The following is a 25,187-nucleotide window of genomic DNA, read 5'->3' on the forward strand; positions in this document are numbered from 1 at the left end:
CAGACCATCTTCACCTGCATCAAAGGGAAATTTCCACCTTACAGGTGATGAATTCTATCTGCAAACTGCAAGAGATGCCCTGTAGGAACCAGCTGTGTAGCACTCTCAGCGCTCCTTATGTCCCATTTGTTACAATTCACTCACTCAACTCAAATAGAAAGTGCCATTCTCATCAACTTGTGCAGGAGGTTTTGTGACTGCAGAAATCACAGAGAGAGAAGAACATGCAATACAGTTTGCATAAAGCCTACATGAGGACTGGAAACCACCTGGGATAAAATGCCAGTACAGGTAAAATGTGAAGCCAGCCAGCCTCTGCTTTCATTCTTTTTTTAAATCTCATCCATATCACTGTAGATGCCTGGGTTTTTCTTTTAAACCCTCCATGTACTCTCTCATCAGGTAATTGTGATTACATTCACAAATGGAATACAGCAAAATCACTCGTCTTCAAGTCAGTTTTCTCAGCTTCCCCTTATCTGTTCAGAGAAACAATGCTGTACCAAGAGACAGCAACTCCTGTGCCTATGCATACACAGAACACACCAACCCACTCTCAGTGCCAATTCAACCTTGACAGCCATCTCGATGACTAGAATATTTGTATGTTGTAATTTTTTAGTAATAGGCTCCAACATAAATTGGGGTAAGAAAGCTGACAACTGACAGGCAAAGGAAACATCTGCCTCTGCTTGCATTAATCACCTAAGACAAGAATGTGGATGGGGCAGAAGATGGTTATTAAAGAGACAGGAGGTAATAAAGAACCAATTAGGCAGCAAGCTGATCCTAAAGGTAAAATTATTGCCATTATCTGCCATCCTTTAGTGTCCAGTTTTATATCTGAAGGAAGAGTGGGCGTGTTTGACTGATGGTCACATAAAGAAATTAATGGAGGGAAGTCTGGCCCTAGTTCCAGCAAACTACTCATGTTGCTATATTCTTGTGTGAACTGCACCCCATTTTCCTCTAAATTTTGTGCTTGGTTTTATTTTTTTTCCCTACTTTCTTTCCTTATTCTTGCTCTTGGCTTTTTCCTCCCAAAAGAAAGCAGTACAGATCCACCCCTGTAGCCACCTGTCTTCAGCGATGAACTGTAAGGTGAACCACTTCCTTGTTTCCATCAGCAGTCCTCTTCTACACCTGAGCATCTTCAGCCACAGAAAGGGTCCTACCTTAATTTATCATAGAATAGTTAGGGTTGGAAAGGACCTTAAGATCTTCAAGTTCCAACCCCCCTGCCATGGGCAGGGACACCTCACACTAAACCAGGTCACCCAAGGCCTCGTCCAACCTGGTCTGGAACACTGCCAGGGATGGAGCATTCACAACCTTCCTGGGCAACCAACCCATTCCAGTGCCTCACCACCCTAACAGGAAAGAATTTCTTCCTTATATCCAATCTAAACTTCCCCTGTTTAAGTTTTAACCCATTACCCCTTGTCCTATCCCTACAGTACTACATCACTTGGTACTACAATGCATCAGGTGCCACTCACAAAAGCAAGGCTACTTTCTGCACAGTGGCAGGTCAGTCCTTCAGCCACTACATGAGTGGACCATCAGGATGGCCCAGATACAAACTTTGTTCAGTTAGATAACATTTCACCAGAAGTCTTTGAAAAGTGCTCTTTTATTCTATATACCTTATGTAGATACCGCACATCATATTGCCACTATAGTTATGGAATATCGACTGAACTAACTTAAGACCAGGTTTGTGACCTGACTGTCAACCCTCCTCAGGTCCATCCCAGGTATGGATTTCATTTTCACAGTAGATGACTGCCTAGTTTCCCCAAGCATGCAGACTGCATTTAGCACATGCAGTTGTCTTCTACATGATCTCTTCTTACCTCAAGGTTGAAGAGCATGTTGAAGTCTGGGATGCAGACGTGCTTGTCTTCCATCTTCCTGCGCATATTCTTGATGGCATGGATGGATGTCTCATAGTAGCGGTGGGGCTTTGGCTGGAGTGGAAAGTCTTTCACCCAGTTGCTGCAGATCTCATGCAGCTTGCTGAAAACTAAGCGGGCCAACTTCACCGTCTCGATCTCTAGGGAAGACAAAAACCACAAATGAGAGGCCAAGACTGTTATTAAGAGAGGTTTTTTCTTGCATACATTACAAAGATGAAACAAAACCAGTTTAGCTAACCATCTGAAATGTATGTCAGCAGGGAAATTGTGGACGCTGGTGCATAAAAAAGGAAGCCAAACTCACCACAATCAGCATTCATTAGTAAGCAACTCGCTGTTTGTCTTTTTTAACTTAAACATTCCCCTGTGCCTTTGGGGAACTCATTTGCGGCATCAGAAAAAAATGAAAAGCGAGAACATTTCCCTCAGCATTCGATCCCCTGTTTCGCTCCGCACAGGGTGGTGCAACTGTGCCACAGCAGCTCTGAGAGGGACTTTGTCATGGCTCACAGCATCACATATGAAAACCACATCCATTACAATGATGTACTGGGTTTAGACCAAACTCTGTTCCAAACAATACCTCACTGCAGTGCTGAGGCAATAGAGGGGTAAATAGTCTACAGAAATGAACAGTGTTACTTTAAGATGTTTTGGTGGTTCACACATTCAGTAGTACACACATTCCGGTACCTTCTTTAGTTTAATAATATTATTTCCAGATTCCTGACTAGCTTTTGTGTCGAAGAGATCTGCATGAGCGAACGGGAAAGCCAGGAAAGTCTTAAATTTAAGGAAATGCTGAACTCCTGAGAAACAGTAATTTTAAAATATGTGAAAACTTGGGCACTTGGCAGTTGTTCTGAAATTCAGGGGAGGAAAACAGGAAGTAAGCATCAAAGCTGAACACATCAAAATCTCTTTGCTCATGAGCATTCACCAAAGCCAGAGATCTTCAAAACTAAACACCAGCAATCCATGAGTGTCAATCATTCCTGGAGAAGGAGTAGCTCAAAAATCAGGCATAGAGGGGAGACTTACAACATCTCTCAGTTCACAGAAATTCCCTTAAGAACCTAAAAGCACCATTTATACATTTCTGCACTAGGTCTACACAAGATGTGGGCTATAACGATCAGGTGCCCAAGATCCTTAGGAGCAAGATATATTCCCAGCTCTGCTGATTACGAGTTTGTTAAAGCTTGATTTGCAGAACAGCCATTAAGCTGGAAATAAACTATATACAGAATGAAAAGAAGGAGTCAGATTCTTGACTACACAGCTTTAAAAACAAGTGGTGGAAATGGAATGACAAGGTCATCCCACCGCTGTCATATTAACGGGTACCAACTCTCCCACAACACCTATACTGATCTCAGCAGTGCCATCAGAAATCTCTCTGCTGTGTAATACATTTAAAGAGGAAACACCTACAGCCTGACATGTCCAAACTTTACTTTCCAGAAGTAAACCCCACAGACCTGCTCTTCCATTTCTTTCCACTGGGCATATATGAAGGGAAACGGTGACATTTCAATGTCACATGGCTGTTACACTTCAGTGTCACTGTGAAGAAGGAAGGAAGCAAACCCATTGGCTGTGCTGAGATACTAAACACCCTTCCCCAGCAGGGAGTGTGCGTAGTGTCAGCATCATCAATAATTGCTCTTCAGGTTAAAACAGGAGAAAGGGCCACAACAGCTAAACCACCCCCTCACAGCTGTAAATTACTCATCAATTGTTAATGTTGCGGTGCTGAGCCAGAGCTGACTCAGCTGTCACTGCACTTGTGTCATGGAGAATTTCATTTCCCTCCTGCTGCTCCAAAATCCCCAGCGTTGGAAGTAGCACTTAATTGTACCACAGCTAGTGGGAAATCCAGCTCAGGCATTACTGTTCCCAAAGAAGACTGACTTCTAGGGCAAAATCAGGGCAGAAAGAATACCAGTAATCAGAGTCTGCTTTTTAGTACTTAAATTTTAAGACTTTTCTTGACGACGCCGGTAGTGTGACAACAGGTTTAGTACTCAGGTTTACAGACACATCAGCAAGCCAATGACCAAGGTTTTCCTTAATCTAAGAGCTCCATTTTCTGACTAGTCAATGACCTCCTCAGTTGTAGTAATCATATCTCCTAGATCCTGGAAAGACTGGGTAATGGGACTCTGTGAAATCTGCTGGATTTGTAGATACCTTCACCACATAATGTGATCCTACTATCCAGGCTCCTTTGGTGGTTCTTTAACAAGGCCAAACCCCTACATGAATATCCTCCTCCTCAAAAAAGAAAATTAAAGGTTCTTACCTTAAAAAGAAAGAAGGAAAACAAATGCCCTTAGTTCTCATGGAAGCTCTCTTGCTCCTCTCCAGTCCAACTGGAGAACAAGAATCTCCCACGGCCTATGACTTTTAGGTTTCGTTCTTGATATCCAAACACACATGGTCACCCCAAATATAAGAGGCCCATATTCTACATTTACGGACTCAAAACAGATTCCCTTCTTTTAAGATTAGCATTCTTCTTTCAGGAAGCTTCTAATTTCCTTTCCACCAGTGCACCAGTAACTGCTTTTATCACTCCTAAGTATGCAGTATGATTTGTCGCACTGCAATTCCCAGAGTGAAATGTGTCACTAAGGAAATTTGGAATGACTTTCTTTTTCTTCTAGCAAATCCAAACTTGAGGCAAATCAGGTAAATGTTTCCTTATATTACAGAGTAAAATCCTTGCTGGGGTCATAAGAAAAACATAAATCAAAACCAGCCAGCAAAATTCAGCTTGCTTTCATGTTCTGTAGCTGTCCAAGCGTTACTAGGATAAGCAGTGAACTCTGCTCACTGAGGTACATAATAAAGTACCTTCATTGTGACAATTCACCTCAACGTAGTGCATCTGGAGTGCACTTTTAGTGCCTGCCTGCCTGTACACATACCAACGTATGTTTGCATCTGTGTATTACAAATTTAGATGTATCTGAATGGCAATCCCTGTAGGTGTGATGGGTTTGCCGTGGGTTGGTTTTTGGTTTTTTTTTTCCTTCTTTTTTCTTTTCCTTTTGTTGAACTCCTCAGATATTCTGTGTGGAGGCTTAGTCAACATTTCCTTGGAGACTGTCAAATATTTATGCAAGTCTCAGAGATCTCAGTTTGAATTAATGAAGGCTGCTCAGCCAGAACAATGACAAATCTATTCCATTTACCTGCTCAGCAGGAGGAGGCAGCAATACCTACAAAAAGAGAACCCATGGCATATTTTCCTGTTCTCAGGTTTCCAAAGGCCTCTGAGAAACACAGAAGAATCTTCCTTTTTGTAGAGCAAGATTTATATATCCCACCTATTCCCAGAACCATTTACTTTTTTTAGTCAAAAAAGGAAGGAATGAACAAATGGTTTGGTGACTGTATATTCCAGATAAAAATGTCAGAATGCCTCTCAGTACATCTGAGTAACATTGATCTTCATTGTACTGAGCACCTCAGAAAGTTTTGCAAGGTTATTTAGGTCAACAGAATCCTGAAATGCTTTAGGGTGCATGACTTTGAGCTGGATGCTGCAATGGAGAAAAGGAAATGCTCCTTTTAAGCACGAAGTATCTTTATACTATCCTTTGCTAAAACTATATAAAAAAATAAAAGCCATAGTAAAAACTATGCTGACTGAAATAATTCAGAATTAAATTCTCTCTTCCCTCATACATGTGACTTTGCTCTAAGGATGAAAGAGGACAACTGGCACTTGCCAGGAGGGACCACATAATCTAAAGTGCTTATAAAGAAATTCATGGCCACCAGATATGAAGGCACACTTAAAAGACAGGACTGATTTCCACTCGGTCTTAAGGAACAAAAATTTGATAAAAGAATCAAGTACAATCAGAGAAAGACATTTAGAAACAGGGAATTCAAGAGTTAAAGTTGAAACCAGACAATGCTTAAAGGTGAGAAAACTTTGACTAAGAAATTAGCCATTAGCTCTACCATGCGGGGCGGTGGATTCTCCATTAATCTTTTTATGGGATTAATCAATATGGGATATTCCTTTACAAGAAATCTCGACCAACTTCATTCAGCTAGCTGGTAGAAGGAACTAATTTGAGGAAAATGTAGTACCATTCCAGTGGTCAGACCAGATGGATCACTGAAGGTAATGCTGACTTTAAAAAGCTATCAATTATCATCTGCAGTGCTCCAGTATACAGTGTAAATGAAAGATCCACACCACGTAAAACTGTACATCATCATGTGCAGATGTACTTACGTATGATTCCATCCGCGTTGTCCACATGCTTTGGTAAGTAGTGTGCCGAAAGATCACTCTGAAGGACTTCATCTGAAGTTGCTCTAGCTAAAGCAGCAGCCAAAAATGAAGGGCAATTACTGGAAAAGAAAGAAAGAAAAAAAAAAAGAAAGAAAAAAAAAAAGAAACAAACACAAAAAGAAACCCACAAAAAGATATTTTCATCTGATTGAGCAAGGTAGCTTGCAGGCGGAAATGCGTAACAATACTTCTAGTAACTCTGTTTCCCTCCTGTGTTCTCTGGTTTTTAAATTTAAACATTCCATTTTGTGACCTCTATTTAAATGCTTTTTAAATCTAGACTTTACCCCCCTGCAGAGTCTGTCACACAACCCTTACTTAGCGTACATTTCCTACACATGCATTACGCTTATCTTGAGCTCATTCTGTCCAGTTTATCCTAAGAATTGGATTCAGGATTCCAAAGGGTAAGAGAATCATAGAATAGTTAGGGTTGGAAAGGACCTTAAGATCACCTAGTTCCAAGCCCTCTGCCATGAGCAGGGGTGCCTCACACCAGACCATGCTGCCCAAGGCTCTGTCCAACCGGGCCTTGAACACCGCCAGAGATGAAGCATTTACCACTTCTTTGGGCAAACTGTTCCAGTGCCTCACCACCCTTACAGTAAAGGAATTTCTTCTTTATATCTAACCTGAACTTCCCCTGTTTCAGTTTAAACCCATTCCCCCTTGTCCTATCACTACAGTCCCTGATAAAAAGTCCCTCTCTGGCAATCTTGTAGGCCCCCTTCAGATAAAGTGTCCAAAACCTCACCAAGGGACACTGGAAGTTAAGGCAAATCCATAGAAGGCTAGAAGTTGATGTGCATAAGGTTAAAAAGCTCCCTCATGAATGATCTCTATCAACAGTAAAATGGCTTTAACTCACTGTAGCTTAATTAAGCCCGATATCTCCCAGGGTTAATTAATCTATAGCAAACCAAGTCACTTTAATGTACACTTTCTCGTTCAAGATGGGTTTAATACCTCTTAATTTATGTATGACTTTTTATTTCCCATTGGTCTGCCTTAGCTGCCCTAGGTGTTCCTTACTGACACAGCCTAAAAGTTCCCGTTTCCATCATTATCATCAGGGTTAACAATGTCCTCCGTAAGACATGTCTACTATTGCAGGACCACATCAGAAACCATCCATCAACAACAGAATTCTGCATCAGCTAGTTCAGGGAATATGCAATAAGCACATATACTTCCTTAGCCTATTTCTTCTGCTTATGCCCAGTAAGTCCATTCACATGATTTTAGCATGGTTGGAGAAGGGGTGTTAGCACAGAAGAATCAGACCAACCAGATCCAGAGGATAAAAACTTCTACACATGTAACTGGACTCATCAGCCTTCATGCTGGAGCCTGAGAAGCACATGGTGACCATCGCTTGCATTCACATAAAGCTCACTGCCCAGGAAAGCCAACTGCCACCCTAAACTGGCCCATATGCCATAGCTTCAGCAGGGAGATCCAAGTTCCAGGAAAAAATCAGACTCAGGTTTTTTGAAAAGCCATTTAACTGTAAGGTTTTCCAGATACTTGATACCAAACGCTGCTACAATCAGTAACATCATGTAACAGATTTATGAAATGCATGCTAAATAAGTCCTCCAACCCTCATTATTTACTATTCAGCACATCTATTAATCATTGAGATTAGCAATAAATAGCTTTGCCCAAGTGACATGTTGCCATGAGAGAAGCTCTGACCCTTGAAGTTACTCAGAAAGCCACTCGCACCACGATCCTGCACCATCGGTAAGAGTATTTCCTAGAATTAGGAGAGTATTCTGCTCACGCAGCACCTCCAAGCCTCAGCAACGTGCACGCTAATGAAGCATGACTGCTGGAGGAAATCAGCTGTCTTAGGACTGGCTCTCCCCAGCACAAGACAGGAACTCTGATCCTATTTACGTACAGCAATGCCCAGTGGTAAGAGTAATCAGCAAGAGGAAAACACACCGGGACCTCCTTTACTTCTAGTGTGTGTAGAAGCTGGTTTTCTATCTTGTCTTATCTGCCTTTATTTAGCTCACAAAGAGCAGGCTTTTCATTTCTATTATTAGCTCCAGCACTCCAGAGCAGTGATACTGGTTACTGTTCATGTTACGTGCAATTTCCACGTTACCAAAAAAGCCAGGGATTGTGATGGCTGGGACAGAATAATTCTATCAGCAATTAGCAGCACTGGGAGGACAAGGCTTTGAAAAAACCACAGAGAAAGATGAAGATTCAGCCTCAGTAATGCACAGAAGAACCCAGACTGAGGGCATTTACAACCACAAGCCAGGCAGAGGTTGCTTCAGGTGCCAAGGCAGCAAGCAGTGCTAGCATCTGCAGGAATCCGAGCTCACTCCCCAGACCAAGGCTTGCCCTCACCAGCTCAGGGCTGAAAATTTTTAGGAAAACCTAACCTGTTTTGGGTCACTTTTAAACAACCCCTCAGAACACCCACTGATGCACAAAGAGGGAGCCTGTCTAAGAGCTGAGGCAACAACAGTGGCTAAAATAGAGACAGGACCTAAACCACCACCTCCTGACATGAGGAACCTCTGCTCTGCCTGGGGTTGGAAGGTGGCAATGACACATCTATGGTGACCCAGAGTAATGAAAATTAATACCTGGAATTTTCGGTACTATTTTAACCATAGTGACAGATTACAAAATTGAAAGGTGCATTTATAACCTATGCGGCTAGTCACAGTATTGTCCAGCTCCAAATGCTATTTACATGTCCCTACAGCCAATGGTAGCAGTTTAGCATAGGAGCTCTTCAGGCAGCCAAAGAGTCCATTCCCATTACAATGCTAAACCTACACAAAAAGCTGCTAAAGATGTTACTAGATAAATTAAAGGATTTTAAGTACATCCTTCCTGATTCTCTGGCAGCGTGGGTGTGTTTAGAACACCCACAGTTGCATTGCAGCAAACCTGGAATAACTCTACTAAGGTAATAAATCAAGCCCAAAAGAGGGAATGTTTCCATCAATTAAGTTTGAGGAAAAACAGTCTGAAGTGGGCTTAACTCAGCCCACATATTTTTATGTTACCAGCTTAACGCACAACTCTGCTCCTTCCTGAGAGCATTAAAGTGGCAAAGACTTTCCAAACATTTTCTCTGGGCTATCCTCTAAATCTAATATAAGGTCTTCTACTAAAAAAAGAGATGGCAAGTTTACAGTTCTTATTGTCTGCAAACTCACCACTGGGGTTTGAGTGACATCAATTTTGATGGAAAATGTAGAGAAAAATAAATCAGCTGAAGGCTTTCCTTCTTTGTCTGGCCACTCTTTGTCCTAATAATAACAGCTGCCTGCCAAAGAATTAATTGCCCTTGACATTTGCTCATCACAAAGCTTCTTATGTAGCTGTTACAGGACTATGCCATGTAAGCAGGGAAGTGACCAGATGCAGACAGATAACTTCCTCTTCCTGATTAGTGCAACTCAAAATTTACTTCTCTTCCTTGGCTCCTGAGAGGACTGTAGTTGAATTACTTCTCCCCTTCAAGGAACAGCAGACTGCACCAGAGGTTTTTAACTTCTTTTACAATAGATTAGATGTTCAAGTCAAACCATTACCCGGACACTTCATTACAGTTACACCAAGACAAATGAAGAATCAGCTCTAGGATTTTTGTTCCTATCACAAATGTGAACATTCAGGTGAGCACCTACAGCGTCCCACAAAACAGCAAGGAACCGCTCTTGAATGATCAGACTTTGATGTTCTTGTAGTCCTCATGCCTTTTACACAAAACAAGTAGCAGCAGACAGGATTCACTCGGACACCGGAGGTGCACTGCATCTCGCTGCTGGCATAACTAAGGATTATCTGCTGGCTGAAAATAAATTCTTCTACCACATTCTAGATGCTCAAAATTTATTAGTCATTAAGTTATGACAAATTGAAACTGGGAGAGCACGATCTTGTTCAGCAGAGAGCAGAGAGCTAGAAATGCCTTCATCTATTCACAGCCATGCCACTAATTCAGCAGCCCACTTTGGACGAGTCACTTCATCACTCAGACCATCAGTTCCTCATCTACAAACAAGGGATGATAATGTCACTTCATCGGTGAGAGGAAAAGGAAGCAAGCCACAGAAGGCTTAATTCAGTGCTTGTAAAAAAGTCTTCAAGATTTCTAGATGAGAGCACAACTGAAGGGAAAAATACCAATATGATAGTGGAAGATATTTTCAGTCTATACAAGATTTATGGAGCTTTCACACTTTCATTCGGTACTCTCTGTTATCGTACGCTGCCAGAAGCGCTAAGTGGAATACCCAGGCAAACAACAACTCTAGACAGGCACGTATAGTCTGATGCAGGCAGTGGACTCAACAGTCATGAACAACTGCATGACATAAACACATTTTTAGAAAAGTTGATGCATCTCAAAAAAGGAAAACCATGAAAGACGAACGTCAAGTTCTTGAAACTCAGTAACGCTGGTGTTCCTGGAGCATTAGCACCATGGATGGGAAAATAATGCTACAGGCACATTGCTGCCCCTGACCAAAATACACAGTTGAGTGCCACCACTGCTTGAAAATACTTAACACTGCCACGGTCTGATGGCAAACTGGTAAGGTTTCACTAACCCAAACAAAGAAAGGAAAATGGACCAAAAAGTACTGGTGCCTTTCAAAGGCCAAAGAGGTCAGTAAATCACAAACCATACAGTGTTTCTATTATCTCAGGAATCCCCTGACACTACAGAACAGCAACTGTTTTAGTTAGAATGAAACATGATTTAAATAGAAATGCTATTCAATCTGCTGAAACACAAAACAAATCCTCAGGCAAACAGTACAAAGCATCGTATATGGTTTCACACAGCAATCCAAGATTCCAAGACCAAGAACACGACCTGAAAAGAAGCAAGTACAACACATTCCCTGAAGGCCTATAATTTACGGTGTTAGTGAAAGACTTTGTAGGGATGACAAGCTAACTGCACCCTTTCCAAAAGCCATTACACTTGGGATGCAGTTTGGTAAATGCTCCTGTTCCTGTGTTAATGGGGCCTGTTGCAAGTTCCTGTTAGAAAGCAAGTTTTGCAAGATTCAGTTTAAGAAAAACCTCCTTTGTCCCCAGCTTGTATTTACAAAACACCCTAAACTGAAGTCTCATGAGAATTCTTCCAGATGGAGCTTCTGATCCAGCCTGGAAGCTCTTTGAAGAAGCCTTTTAAGTCTTTATTATTGAAAGTTCTCATGCTGTGAGCTGCAGCAGTAATGAGCAGAGAAATTCTTTGGGAAGATCCTTCAGCTGTTTCCCCAGCCCCTCCTTCAGCTGCCTCCTGTTCCAGTGGCCATCCAGAAAGCCAGGGGACCAGCTGAGGAGCTTCCGCTGATCTCCTAACTCTGTAAGTGAGACAAAACCCAGAGAGAAATATTCTGTTAAGCAGTCTTTAAACCCCAAAATGATTATGGATGAATCTTCCAGTTATGCCAAGTGAATGCTATTTCCAGCTCCTGTCTCTACAGGTTCTCCTGCTTCCCCTGCGAGCTCACCACTCTGTCTGACCTGAGCTGTTCTGCAGCTCTGCACTGCTGGGGAAAGTTCTGATGCTTATTTAAAGTCTGGTCACGGTGGAGTATGGGGTTTTTTTCCTAACACACAGTGAAACCCTGCGCTAGATTTTAGCTGCTGCAGTGAGTTACTAAAAAAAAACCCAGTGCACACACACACAAAAGAACAAACAAGCAGAATAAAAACAATGCACCTTATAGAAGATTGCATAACCAAAGCTCCTTGAGAAGTCATTTGAGCTGGCAGTGTTGAGATAGAAAAGATGCTTGATAAATCTGTTTGAAGGCGCTGAAAATGTGCTACACAAGGAAGCTGCTATCTATAGGCTTCACAGAGACAGCTGCCTGGTCACATTCAAAATTATTCTGTCCTTGTGGTGACAGTTGTAAGCAACAGAAATATAATACACAACCATCACAAAAATACACTCTTTCTGATGTGTTTACCATGCCCTTATTTGATACAGACACTGCACTGGTACCTCTTTTCTACCAAATATTTAACGTTTTCATTGTGCTCACTGCCATATTCTAGGGAGTACGATCAAGTTTATACAGGTATTTCACTGCAACTAAGTCCATCTTAGACTTCAAATAAATAAATAAATACAGAGGTGCATTGCTCATCAGATAACATGCTAACGACTCCACAGATAAATGTACTGAATGAGAATAAAATAACTCCTGTAGAAACAATAATTTCCTTTCACAAATTCTTATTAGGCTTGAAATTTTTGCTGATGGTGAATAATACAAGTTCTCAACTTAGCTGCAATCACTGAAAGTCTATGTCATAAACCAGAATAAAACCTTATATGAAGCTCATACTTGACAGCTATGACAAAGGTAAAATACTTTATAGTCTCAATCTTAAACAAACCACCTTAATGAAAAAAAACCAAGAAGAACACAAAAAGAACAGTTTAAAAATGCCTTTAGAAATAACCTGTTAACTATTAATTGTAAACCACTGCAAGCCAAAGACATCAGGTCTTTGCTTACAAATTAAGATCTAACCTGAGATTAAAAAATATTCAATTCTTCCCTCATTTTTAATGAGATGGCAAGAGTCAACAGAATGCTCTCTTCAGTAAAGGATACGTGAAATAGGTATGAATGGAAACCTCTAGGAAATCACGTTTGGTGATCAGATGGGAAACATTTGCAAAACCACAGAACTCAATTATGAGTGTGCTGGCACTGATCCCGTGAAAGCGCTTGGGTGCTGCACTCATCTGTCAGGGGGTTTTGATAGGATAATATACACAGGGAAATAAAGGAAATGCTGTGCTGCCTGGCATATCAAACTAGCTGAAAAAAATCAGGGCAGAGAGCAAAACTAAAATACTGGCACGATGATGCAAAATATAAGGACAAAAAAGTAGCTCATGCAAAAGCATGATTGCAAGAGCATGGTTCATATATTCTCTGACTATCTGGGAGACCTGGATGCAAAGGGATATCCTACCTCCCTTCTCCAGTCAGAGCACTGCAGGCGAGTGCAGCTCAAATTCCCAGCCTGTGAGGTCTGGAGGCAGCTGGCACTGGATTTGGCAGTGAGTGCCAAACCTAACATCAGGCACCCTTCCAGCTACATTCACACATACACTCCATCTCTCTTGCACCAGGGTATTTCAGAACACGTCTAACACAGACTTTCCAGCACACTACTGCAAGCATCTTTCTCACCAGAAGCTAAATAAAGGCCAAGTAAGAGATACCACACCATGAACAACAGGAAGAGCAAGCCCAGGCCCCCTGCAGATGTGCGTGCTCTGTCCCTCAACTCCCCTCTCCAGCAAGGCCAGTTTTCCCTGGAACCCACGATGTCACCATCTGTTATTAAAAGAAAGGTAAACCTAGACTTTGAAGGAATGAAAAGAGAAGTCATTTTATTACAGGAATAGACCTGAATCCATGAACCTCAGTTACAATACTGAGAGGTCAAGGATGTAGCTATACAGCAGTCTTCCCCTATCTAAATCAGAACCTTTTCTGAGCAGCATGATTCTGAGGGATTGGATAGCCTTTTTTATACCATTTTAATTACTGCAATAAAATGTATTTCACAAAAGTATAAAAATATGATAGTTTTTTCAAAATACCAGCAGGCCACTTGATGGGCATGCGTTATCAAGCTTAGATCTTTAGAATTCAGCTATGTAAATGCAAAAAAAGTTAAAAAATCATCTGTATTTACTCTATCATTAATTAATAAAAATAAAGATTATATATTGGAATTACATGCGACTTTCAGGAATTTATACTGAGATAAAAGATCCTTCTGGGGTTTGTTATTGTTCGACATGGATTAGTTTGCACGTTTACACAGTGCATTCTCTGATCCAACAGAAATGCTTAGCATTTGAGTGACACACATACCTTGTAACCAGAGTCTTTGGCTGCCATTCCAAAAATCAGTCACTGCCTACTTAGCACCTCCAAGTCTGGAACAGTAAGGAAAGATGCACCCTTACCTGAAGAAGCACATTTCTTAACTGGAAAACCTATGGCAACAACAGTTATCTCACAATGAGTTTCTCTGCTAGAGTGAGGCCTTTTTAAAGGCTCTACAGGACATTAAAAATGTCATTGATTTTTCTCTTGTTGGCTCTCAGTCAATTTGAAAGTCAGCATAATTCAATATTTTCCTACTAGTTCCATTAGCAAAGAAAGGAATCCATGCTTCAATCTATGCTGCCTTATTTGAAAAGGTAATTTAATTTTACACCTGAAATTGTGCCAACATCAGCATAAACCCATACACAGTATACCTAAGATTTAATTTATCAATTTTGTATTTTGTCAAGCCAGAACGAGATGCTGTCTGAAATCAATAAGTGTGTCCGAATTTGTGCTGAAAATACTTCCATATATTCTATTTCAGGTATTTTATGTTCTAGTTGGAGTTGCTGATTATTCCTCTCTTTACTATAAACTACTAATGACACATCACCTAGAAAAGTTCATGTTGCAGAAAACTTTCTAATTAAAACTATATAATTTACTTACGACTGATTCATCTTCTAGTTTTTATCTCTGTTAAAAACAACTTTCCATTGATACTTCCCTTAACCTGAAGACATAAAACTCTACAAATTCAATGTGTCCAGAAAAAAGAACGCCCAATGCAGAGCATCTATTTTATTTCAGATCAGATTAACATGCCAAAGTCCTCTGATTACTAGTCAAAAAGAAAAATGGCATGTGCGGTTATAGGTAATGACTTAATTTCAAACAAATGACACCCAATGCTGCACAGCAGCGCACACCACTCTGTTCATTTGTAATCATCCTTACGGCAGATCATCAAGGCAAAAAAAAAAAGCAAAATGACTTCTTTAAAAAAGGCTGAAGACAATGAATCGACAGTGCCCCTTCAAACAAACAGCTTTCGGTACCACCACATAGAACTGGCCCCCACATGATTGCGCTTGCATTATAATATTTGTCTTCTTCTAAACAAGACAAAAATACAAGCTGCAGGCCAGGATTTTCGAATGACATTTGATCACTTAACTTCCTTCAACCCATTGAACAAATATCAACCCCAGAAGATTGATGACCACTGAGTCAGCAGAGAATGATCTCTCCCTCCCTTCTCACCCTGGTGAAATGCAGTTCATCATTCAAACGGTTTAGGTGTTTATGCCAGATGTAAGATTAGATAATTAGTCATCTGAGTCCTGGATGTCAACCTTTTTGTGCTAAAAAAAATTATTCCAAATGCACCATTTATGATCAGTTGACTTGCAAAAGCATTCTGGTGTTATACAGTAATACATCTTACGGTATATAGCCAAATATCTGCCACTCTGTAGTAACAAATTCTGTTTCTGCTGCAGCAATACGCTGCCTGATCTTAGCCCTCCCAGCTACTTTATTTTTTATCTGCAAAACAGGGATAATGATACTGACCTCTGAAAAGCAATTTCAACTCTAATGATGAACAGCACCAAGAAGGGCCAGATATTATTAACCACCCCTAAACCAGGACTGGAAGAAGAGAACAGCAATTTGCTTGCATTCATCACCAGAAAACACTGCTGCTTTTCTATCTACTTTCTCCTGAGCATGACATGAAAGAGAAATCAAACTAAAAGCAAACATTAAAAGACTATACAGTATCTTTAAAAACAATTTTATAGATAAACATGTATTCAAACATCATATAGTGAGGAAAATTAAAGATTTTATTAGAACCTCAATTTCAACATTAATGCACACAGAACAAGATACCACAGGGATAAATGGGGCTTTAGGATCAGGGTGCATGCTCTTTTAAAGGAATAAACCTTTACTTACTCCAGAAAGATCCCATCCTAACTCCAACTGTCATTCACCCTATATGGAATTGCAAAGAATATTGGCAGGCTTAGGTTTTAGTTTTTTTCTTTAAAGGATATTCAAAATGTTTTTAGCTATTCTGTTTCGCGTTAAAGTCCCTAATGCATTCTGTTCTACTGAGCCACATAGTTATTTCAGTCATTCTTAATAAATAACAGTTGCCAGTAGTAGTTAAGCCAACAGATCTGAATTATTTATAGTGTTGAGGAACAGAACAGCAGATAAAATGCATTAGGGCTTTCAGTTGTTCTTGCTTGAACAACACAATGGCAGCCTTCAGATGGTTTTTCCACAGGCTGTAAAATATTCAGCTTCCAATCCTGGTTTAAAAGATTTCCTAAAGAGGCAACAGGCAAACCTACTGCTATTCATCTTCATTAATCCCCTTCATGAAGAGCAGGTAGGAGAGAGTTTTCCAAATACAGCACATTATTGAAAGAAAAAAAAGGGGGAAAAAAAGAAAAAAAAAAGGCACAGACTGTGATTTGATTGAACGGGTCACATTCAAACTGCTATTCAGTATTATTAACCAGAACTTATTGAGATGTTATTTAGCATGGCTTTATACCTGCCAATTAACGAGCTAAAAGCAGCACACAGTGTCAAGCTCTGTGTTTCCTTTGCCTATAATCCCTCCTCCCTTTAGCTGAAAAAAGGCACAGGTATTGTCCTCATTTTACCATGGGAAATCCAACTTCACATTCAGGGGTGGAACATGGAAATCCTAAATCCTGTCTCTCCTCCATTCCTCTTTTTTAAGAGGCCACATCAGAAAACATTAAACACACAAAAACCAACAGGGACAGAAATTATCTTGACAATACTTAATAAAATAAAGGCACTAGCTCAGTTTATGCTTTTTGTGGCTTAAAAGATGCATTCAAATATCTGTCTTGATTGACTAATGGGATAACATGACTATCTCCTGAGCTGTGTCTGGGCAGAAATTTGGTGGGAAGCTTTTGCTTTCCCACCTTGTACCGACTTCACAGGGGACCACACCAGTGTGAAATTCACTAATCTTCCAAGGAGAAACATGCCCACAAATGACAAGGAGAGATTTACACTCAAATGCTGGAAAGATAAGAACTGGGGGAGTAGTTGTAGCAACATAAGCTTAAGGCAAATGAGTTTTCCTTTTTTAGTTCACCTTCCACTTTCTGTATGGATGTGTTTACAGCAGGAAATGCTGCAAATCGTAGCATCTCTAAAGGGTACAGGGAAGGAAAAATGAAAACCTGGAGAGGTAAGAGAAACAAACCTCCTCCTATAAAATGTTAAAGAAACAGGTTGAGGCAACCGCTTTCAGGCCATGTCATGTTATTAAGGCACCCGAAACTGGCTTCATCACATGTTAAATGGCAGGAATGAGCCATAGTATCCAAACCATCAAGCAGGCTCAAGTGACATGGGTCTCTGTTCTTCCCCACTCCCCCTTCCTTGGTTTAGCTTCCCCATTCTCCCAGTTTCGAGGCTTATTTAAAATCTACGCTCTGATTTTACTGAGACAGTTGTATTCAAGATGCCGTATGTCATGGGAGTGACCATGCTCACGATATGAAGAATATGGCTCTTGCTTTGGGTGAAGCAGGTCCTCAGCCTGCGAAACATATAGCTTGCCTGCAGTATGCGTCTATATATAGCTCTTTTTGCGCACAAAGGCTATATGAATTGATTCTGAACAAGCTGAGGATTTCAAACAAGTCTGCAGTGCTGTAGCCTCTCTTCCATCCTGAAAGGGACAGTGAATTATTTAAAACTTGGAAAACACGCCCTAGAATTATTTCCATCAGCATTCTAAAGAGAAATCATAATAAAAAAATCTGTGTACATATTCCAATCACTGTTGTAAGGTCAAACAAGAAAATAAGAACTGTCACCTTTTATAGCTATAACATTACAAAGTAAATCTTGAGAGATTATAGACATTGTTTTTCTGCCACAGGCTTCTCAATACAACACAAACTCTACCTTCCAATTCATCAGAATTTAGGGCTTTGTTTATGCAAAAGGATCAGTCTTTACTTAAAATGTTATTTCTCCCATTTTATTCTGTATGAACAATGTTGGATTAACACATTCAATTCACCTACCTCAGAGGCAATAACACTGCTTTCAATCTCTTGCAGCTCACGTAAGAATAACCCAACAGTTCTTCTTTCCCTCCACACCCCACCCCCCCCAGACGACTGCCATCTTTTCCTGTAAGTTTATTATTAAATCTGTGATCTCTTCAGAAGACATGAGCTCTAAATATAAGAATCTGTTAGGTAATACCTCGAGAAAGGAGGTAGCACACAATAGCCTGTAGACAGCACGAGCCGGAGAAAAAGAGAAAGTAGAAAGAGGGTGAAAATCTGCATTATTAATGTGCCTGGACCTAGGTCCATCCTGTGTAGAGTTAAATATACAGAATCATGTAATATATGTGTAAATCTTAGGTTTTTGTTGCTGTGAGAGATAAATGCAAACAAGCAACGTTATCTGGAAGTTAATCTGGGATCTGGCAAAAACTCATGGAGATCAAAAGAAGTCTTGCTCAAACACAACAGAACTTGTTTAAAGCTCCACGAACCAGGACTGTAAATAATACGCTAGTGAGAACTCACCCTTGGTGATGAGTAGGCTTAAACCTTCTTCAAATAGAACAGTGTCACAGTTATAACCAGCAGTTAAGAGAGTTACTTAGGAGTCACATTATAAATTACAATGGTAATACGTATTCAGGGAGCAATATGCAGAGAGAGAGAATATGAAATGAAAACATTAATAAAAATAAGGAACCTTTGGAAGCAAATATTTATCTTCTATATGTACAGTGGTTTATACATTCCCAAATGAGTTTGAATCTAGAAATAATTACTTCTACCAGCACCGATATATGAGCTACCTTGGATGAAAAACAGCGAATTACTAACCATGGATAGAAACATTACACAACTGTTTTCAACAAGCAGCAAAAAATGGGCCATGCTAGAAAGAACAGCGGGAATACATGAATTGAAGTTATCCAAGATAAAATTTAACCAGAATAATGCGGAGATCACCTTGATTTTCTATACTCATGATGGGATTTTCAGTAAAAATAAGATTGGTTAGGAACATCTGGGTTCAAACTTAAACAGGGGAGATGTAGGTTAGATATTCATCCTGAGACACTGACTTGAAGGAGAATATTCAACATCTGTAGCTGAAATACAAATCTATATATATAAATATATATAGATACACACACACACACATATGTGTGCTTAAATATGAAGAGTCCCCACAGACTTCTTGAGAAAAGGAAGAGGGAAGAGGCAGAAGATCAAAGGTCACACAAAAGCACATAGTTAACCCAGAAAACACATCATTAAAACACTGTGCCAAGTAATATTTTGAAAATAAAAAGTTCTATCAATTCTGCCCCAGAAACACAAAACCAGCACCAACCAGCACCAATGAGAATGGCCTTGAAAAACTAAAGAAATAAAGAGGCCTCCGAATGGCACAGTTGTGGACTAAGGGTGCCAGTAAACTAGAATAGCAATTCTGTAATCACAAAAGAATGAATTCAGAAGGAGGCAATCAAGTGAAGATTAAATACAAATGTTTTCTCAGATGTAACAGAAAATTCTGTCAAAGAGTTTAGCCAGACCGTGAGAAGAGCCACGAGAGTAGGAGAAATTTTAAACGTCAAAGCACCAGATGTAAAAAAAAAAATAAAAAAAAAAATCAATAAATCTGTATTCCAAATCCACACTGAAAAATAGCAATGAGTTATCGTTGCTGGATTTAGCTTAAAAGATTGCTAATAGCATGCAGTTGGGTCTATCAGTACAGTCAGGCAGCACGAAGACTGCCTCAAGGGCAGAGAGTTTTCTACTGAAAATACAGGTAGTGCACCTGCATGAGAGAGCTTTTTAATGATGCATGGAGTCAACTTAAAAGACACAACTGTGATTGGTTAGATTGAAAATAATATACCGAGGCAAAAAAAGATTAGGAACACCAGCTGAGCTCAGAGATAACACAGGAAAAGTTACTGTTAAAGCAAGATTTAAGTTATAATAACACAGCGGTAGTAAATTGGAAGATGTAACGTGATAGGAGACTGAACATTGCTCCCAGTTCTGCATCTGACAAATGACACTTCTGCCAGCAAATCATTTAATCTCCACACATCCATCCATCTAGGTGTCAAATAGGTTTACTGCCTTAAAACTTCAGGAGAGTACTGTGAAATTTAATTTATCAATACCTGAAAAATATGTTTTAATCCTTGGACAGAAAGTGCTGGGAAAGGACACCATGTTACAAAATTAAGACTACCTAATAAAGTAACATAGCGTTTACTTCAGTGAACTCCTCATCTGTCTCTCTCCTGTTTCGGTTCCTGGGTTCCACAGTGCCTCATGACTTTATCATTTCTTTGCCTTGGGATAACAGAATGAGAGCTGCGGTAATGAACCTGGAACATTAGTGCCACAGGTGGGACAGACAATTAGCAGTTGCTCCTATAATTTACACAGAATAGAGGAAGAAGCCTGCTTCATCCATGTAGTCACAAATATTATTCTGAATCTTATTCTAAAAAGTACTGTAAAAAGCAGATGAAAAACTACAGGAGGTATGAAAGAGTAATCTAGATCCAAAGTTTTCCTGAAGTTACTGAGAAGGAAAAGTTAGGGGCTTGATGTGTCATGAGCTGAAGATGCTAAAAACCTCCAGAAATACAAATTTATGCACCTTGCATAATTGAACTCAACTATTCCCTTTAGCAGGAGCAAAAAGATCACATCCAAAAACCTTTACAAGTTTAAAACATTGTAGAATTTTACATGTGCAGAAAAAAAGGCTTGTTGTGTCTACACTATCTTTTTAGTTGTTAGACTTGCATGCATTAGTCTTTCTATTTCAAAACTAAAAACCTAATTCAAATTAGATTAATAAGCTGTAGCAATATCAAATACAGAGGAGTACAAAGGCAGCAACATGAACTCCTCAGGGAGCAGAGAAATTAAATAAGTTTAATATGTTACAGCTTTGTTAGAAAACAATAATGGACTAGTGACAAAACCCTCACCCTTTAATCAAAACTGAGTTTTTCAATATTCAACCTGTTCTTTTTGATCAGAGCTGGTTATATAATCATCAGCCCTGCCACATTTATGCTGAGATCATGCATTTGATTTATAGATTTTTATTAGTACCAAAGACAGAAAAAAAATCAATTCATTCCCAAATAAAGTATAGCCAGGCTGGAGCCTTAGCACTGGCACACTCTCATGGGCTAGAGGGCAGCAAAAGAAAATGCTTATGACAATAAAATAGAGACATTAGCTCAAGTAGCCACTAAACAAAGAAGGGGAAAACAATGCACTCAAGAATGAAAATCCACCTCGCTCTGACGTTCAAAGCCAACGCAGTCTATGGTCTCTTACCCATACAGACAGCCCATGACAGGAGGTCTGAAAAATCCATAACGAAAAGTGCCCAAGTCCCCTGTTTATAGCTATATATTAAGTCTTGATATTTAGCACAGCTTGTCAAGAGTAATGCAGCATTGCACAATTCTTCATGAGGCTCTTCTGCCTTCTAGCTATGAGTCACCATTATATTAGGAAAAAGTGAGCTTAATTTAGACAACACAGAAGGGTAAATTACATATTTTTTTAAGGTCTTTGATCCAGAGGGCTACATTATTTATTTATTTATTTAATGTCTTCTCTTTCCCCTCTCCCCCCCCTTTTTTTAATAAAACTATGAAAATGTCATTAATTTTCAGTAGGCAGCATCAGAGGAAACAATCATAGTCCTGAACATGAGGGAAATGGGTTTCTACATTTGATGGAAGACTTTATATCTCTGCTACACTCCCTCTGCTGCAGGAATGTCATAAAGGAACAAAGGAGTTTTCCTTCAGTGTTCTTCCTCCTGAAAAATGGATTGCCTCAATCTACCTACCAAGAAGGAAAATGGAAAAATATATTAGTATTTATAGCCATTTCTTAAATACAGATCTAGTCCTGTTAGAAAGAAAATGTCTGTTTTGATAGCAAATGTTATTAAGGCTGGAAAAGGAGGAGTATATGTGCCCTATTTAGTACATGTGTTGAGTTTAATGTGATCCCAACTGAAAATAGTAGCTAATCTTACTAATTTTAACACCTCAGTGATCAAAGCTCTTCTCTGAGGTTTAGCAGCAGTTATGAAAGGTTTGCAAGGAAGAGAACAATAACGTACAATAAGACTTGTCTGAGTAACTCTTCAGGTTTAGATATCTGCAAAGCCTTACCAAAAAGAGAGAAAGAAAAAAAAAAATAGAATGATTGAGATTAATTTGCATACTTGCTATAACAATAATTAAAGACACCTTTCTTATAATGTGAATATCTCAGGCGTTTCATTCATAAGGGAGGTTGACATGCTGATATATTTCACTTCCAAGGTAGAAAGTATTTCTCTTTCACTGCAGCTACTGCCTGGAATTTATTAAAGGAAAATAGTGAGAAAGACTGATTGGAGAAAGAAACAGTGAGTAACATTAAGTCAGGACTGCAAATCCTTCTGTGTCCTATATCTGCCACAGCCTTTGATATGGGACCAAGATGGGAGAAATAATCAGCCATTTGCTCCTCCCTATCCTCTCCATCCATCATCTTTTCAATTTCCCACATCCCACTCCCCAGCCCAGGCACACCCAGTGCAAACCCACACCTCCAGTCACACCTCTGCTTTGTGGAGCCCAAGTCTGACAAGCTGCTGATTAACAGAGAAAACCTCCCAACATTTTCTTTGGACATCCTTCCAGGACAAACCATTTCCTCCACAAAAGATTTCTATGATGTGAAGGTGCATAAAAAGACAAGAAATGTCTTGCCAGGGGAAGGCCTGACTGTACTACAGGATGTTCCAATAATCAGTCTCTCTCTCTATTTCCTTCAGAGTTTCACTGTTGGAAATAAAATGCCTGTTGAAGTGTCATATTTTAAAGAATCTAAAGCAGAAACCAATTTAAAAAAAAAAAGGCAAGCAGATTTCTCACTACATGTATTTAATATTATGCTGTTTCCTGATGAAAGCCTTTAGTAAGTGGGAGTACTCAGGGAGACACTTTGATTTACATAAATTTGAGACGGAAAAATGCTGTTAGATCAAGTCCATTGCATTGCATGGTTGGGATTGAGTCTTCCAGTGGAAGTCACATCCGCCTCCATACAGACTCAGTGCTCTGTTTCAGGCAAAATTCATAATGTAACTTCAGAACATGCTCTTAAAGCCAGTCTACTGCCCTCTCCTTTATACCATTAGCACAATATTTCAAGGTTGTTCATGCATAATATGTAAACTCTAAGCTATGATTTTATCTTGCTTTTAAACTAATAAAACATACATAAATCCATCCTACCATTGTTACATAAATTTTAAACATAAACCACCTCTGATAACCTGATTTTTTTACCCCTCTTTTAAAAGGGACAGTACACATACCACAGCAACACTCAGCAGCGAATATCATTCAGTACAAAACTACACATATAGATTTATTTAAAAGTTGTGCTGGACTCAACTTGATACAATGCATCATCATACAGTGGAATAGGTAATAAGGACTTTCTCATTATGGACAATCAATTCAAACTCCTTTATAAACTCCTTTATAAGAAACTTCATCTGCTACGGACCTAAGTGAGGCCTAAGCCACTCACCATAAGATATCAGGATTCTCAACTTGGCAAATGCAGAAGAGACTTAAAAATCATCCATTTGCTTTTTTGGCACAAAACCCCTCAATGCTCCACGAGCACTTTCTGTGCGTTAAGAGATCCAGGACAGAAATAGCAAGAGGCTTGCCAACCATGCTTGTTGAAAAGAGTTTTACAAAAGGACAGCTAGAAACTGGCAGAATAACATTCAAGCATGCACCACAATTTTCGCATCCAGACAACTCCTTCACAAGGAGTATTCCTTCAGCCATTCCTATATTTTTACTGCTTACAAGTTCACTTCCCTTGGGGGAGGGGGAATAAAAGTTATTCAGGTTTTAAGAGAAATATGTAAGATCAAAGTATGAGAAATCTGAAGACTATAATACAAAACACCAGATGGCTAAAGAGTGAATGCACGCCCCAGTTCACTTCTGGGCCCCTGGTACCATTCCCAAGCCAATGACAGCAGCAGAGCCCTCCAGTGAATTGCAGCCCTGTGAACACTCAAGGGCCATGTATTACCCTACACGTGCTGGAGATGAGATTTACTGCACAGGCAGTGGTTACTCACCAAAAGACCATTGAAGCTGAAGCCACTCTGTACATCCATACATCCTATAACACCCACTAGATTCAAGGGTAATGTCTGTTTTTCTGATTATTTTTTCTTTTCCTCCACACATATAACAGCTAAACTAGTTCAACTGCAATAAAGGCCTTAGTTTTAAAAATGCAAATGTTAGAGAGAAGCAGTCAGGGAGCAATGAGAACGATCAAAAGTTTAGAAAATGTTATCCATGAATAAATGATGCCACATAAGGAAGCATGGTAACGCACATATGAAACAATGAGGCAGATGAAGACATCATACTGTTTTCTGTGTTAATGAGGGAGGGACAAACATTACTGAAAAAAATAACAGGAGGGATTCCGATTAGGCAGGAAGAAAAACTTTCCACCTGTAACTAAAACCACCAAGAGCTGGAAGAGCCTGCATAAGGAGGCTACTGCATAAGGAAGGTACAGGATCACCACTGCCAGCAATTTAGAGACGAGGTCAGAAAAGTACCTCTCAGAATAGGGTTTAGATTTAGCTAGCTCTACCTTGAGGTAGAAAGATGGACTACATGACCTCCTGAGCTGCTTTTCAGCCCTATTTTCTATGGTTTTTCTAGTCTATTAAAAATGTGAAATTTCCCTTAGCTCTTTCCCTTAAAAGGAAGGAGGGTAATTCAAGAGGCACAGCATCTCCAGAGCACAGCCCTTATTAATTAACCTCATAACGTAACCTGCAGTAACATTGTGCAGTGTTTCGTACCCCCTCCAGTGCCTGGCCTACATAAGAGTGTCTTCTGGCTACGGAATACAGAGCTTGATCACAAAG

At 39.8% G+C, this 25,187-nt stretch overlaps 1 protein-coding gene across 1 annotated transcript in view; it reads right to left on the reverse strand.

The window, feature by feature from the left end:
* PPM1E (protein phosphatase, Mg2+/Mn2+ dependent 1E) overlaps window positions 1-25,187 on the reverse strand; it is a 65,042-nt gene that overhangs the window by 6,367 nt on the left and 33,488 nt on the right. Inside the window, exons 2-3 of the mRNA XM_061470255.1 lie at window positions 6,178-6,296; window positions 1,857-2,056 (exon numbers count right to left, since the gene is read on the reverse strand). Coding sequence (XP_061326239.1) covers window positions 1,857-2,056; window positions 6,178-6,296 — 319 coding nt within the window. The remainder of the gene's footprint in view (window positions 1-1,856; window positions 2,057-6,177; window positions 6,297-25,187) is intronic.

This window comes from Pezoporus flaviventris, unplaced genomic scaffold, assembly GCF_033815535.1.
Source record: "Pezoporus flaviventris isolate CSIRO_AGI_PZ_B2104156 unplaced genomic scaffold, CSIRO_AGI_Pfla_v1 ptg000063l, whole genome shotgun sequence".
Taxonomy (NCBI): Eukaryota; Metazoa; Chordata; class Aves; order Psittaciformes; family Psittacidae; genus Pezoporus; species Pezoporus flaviventris.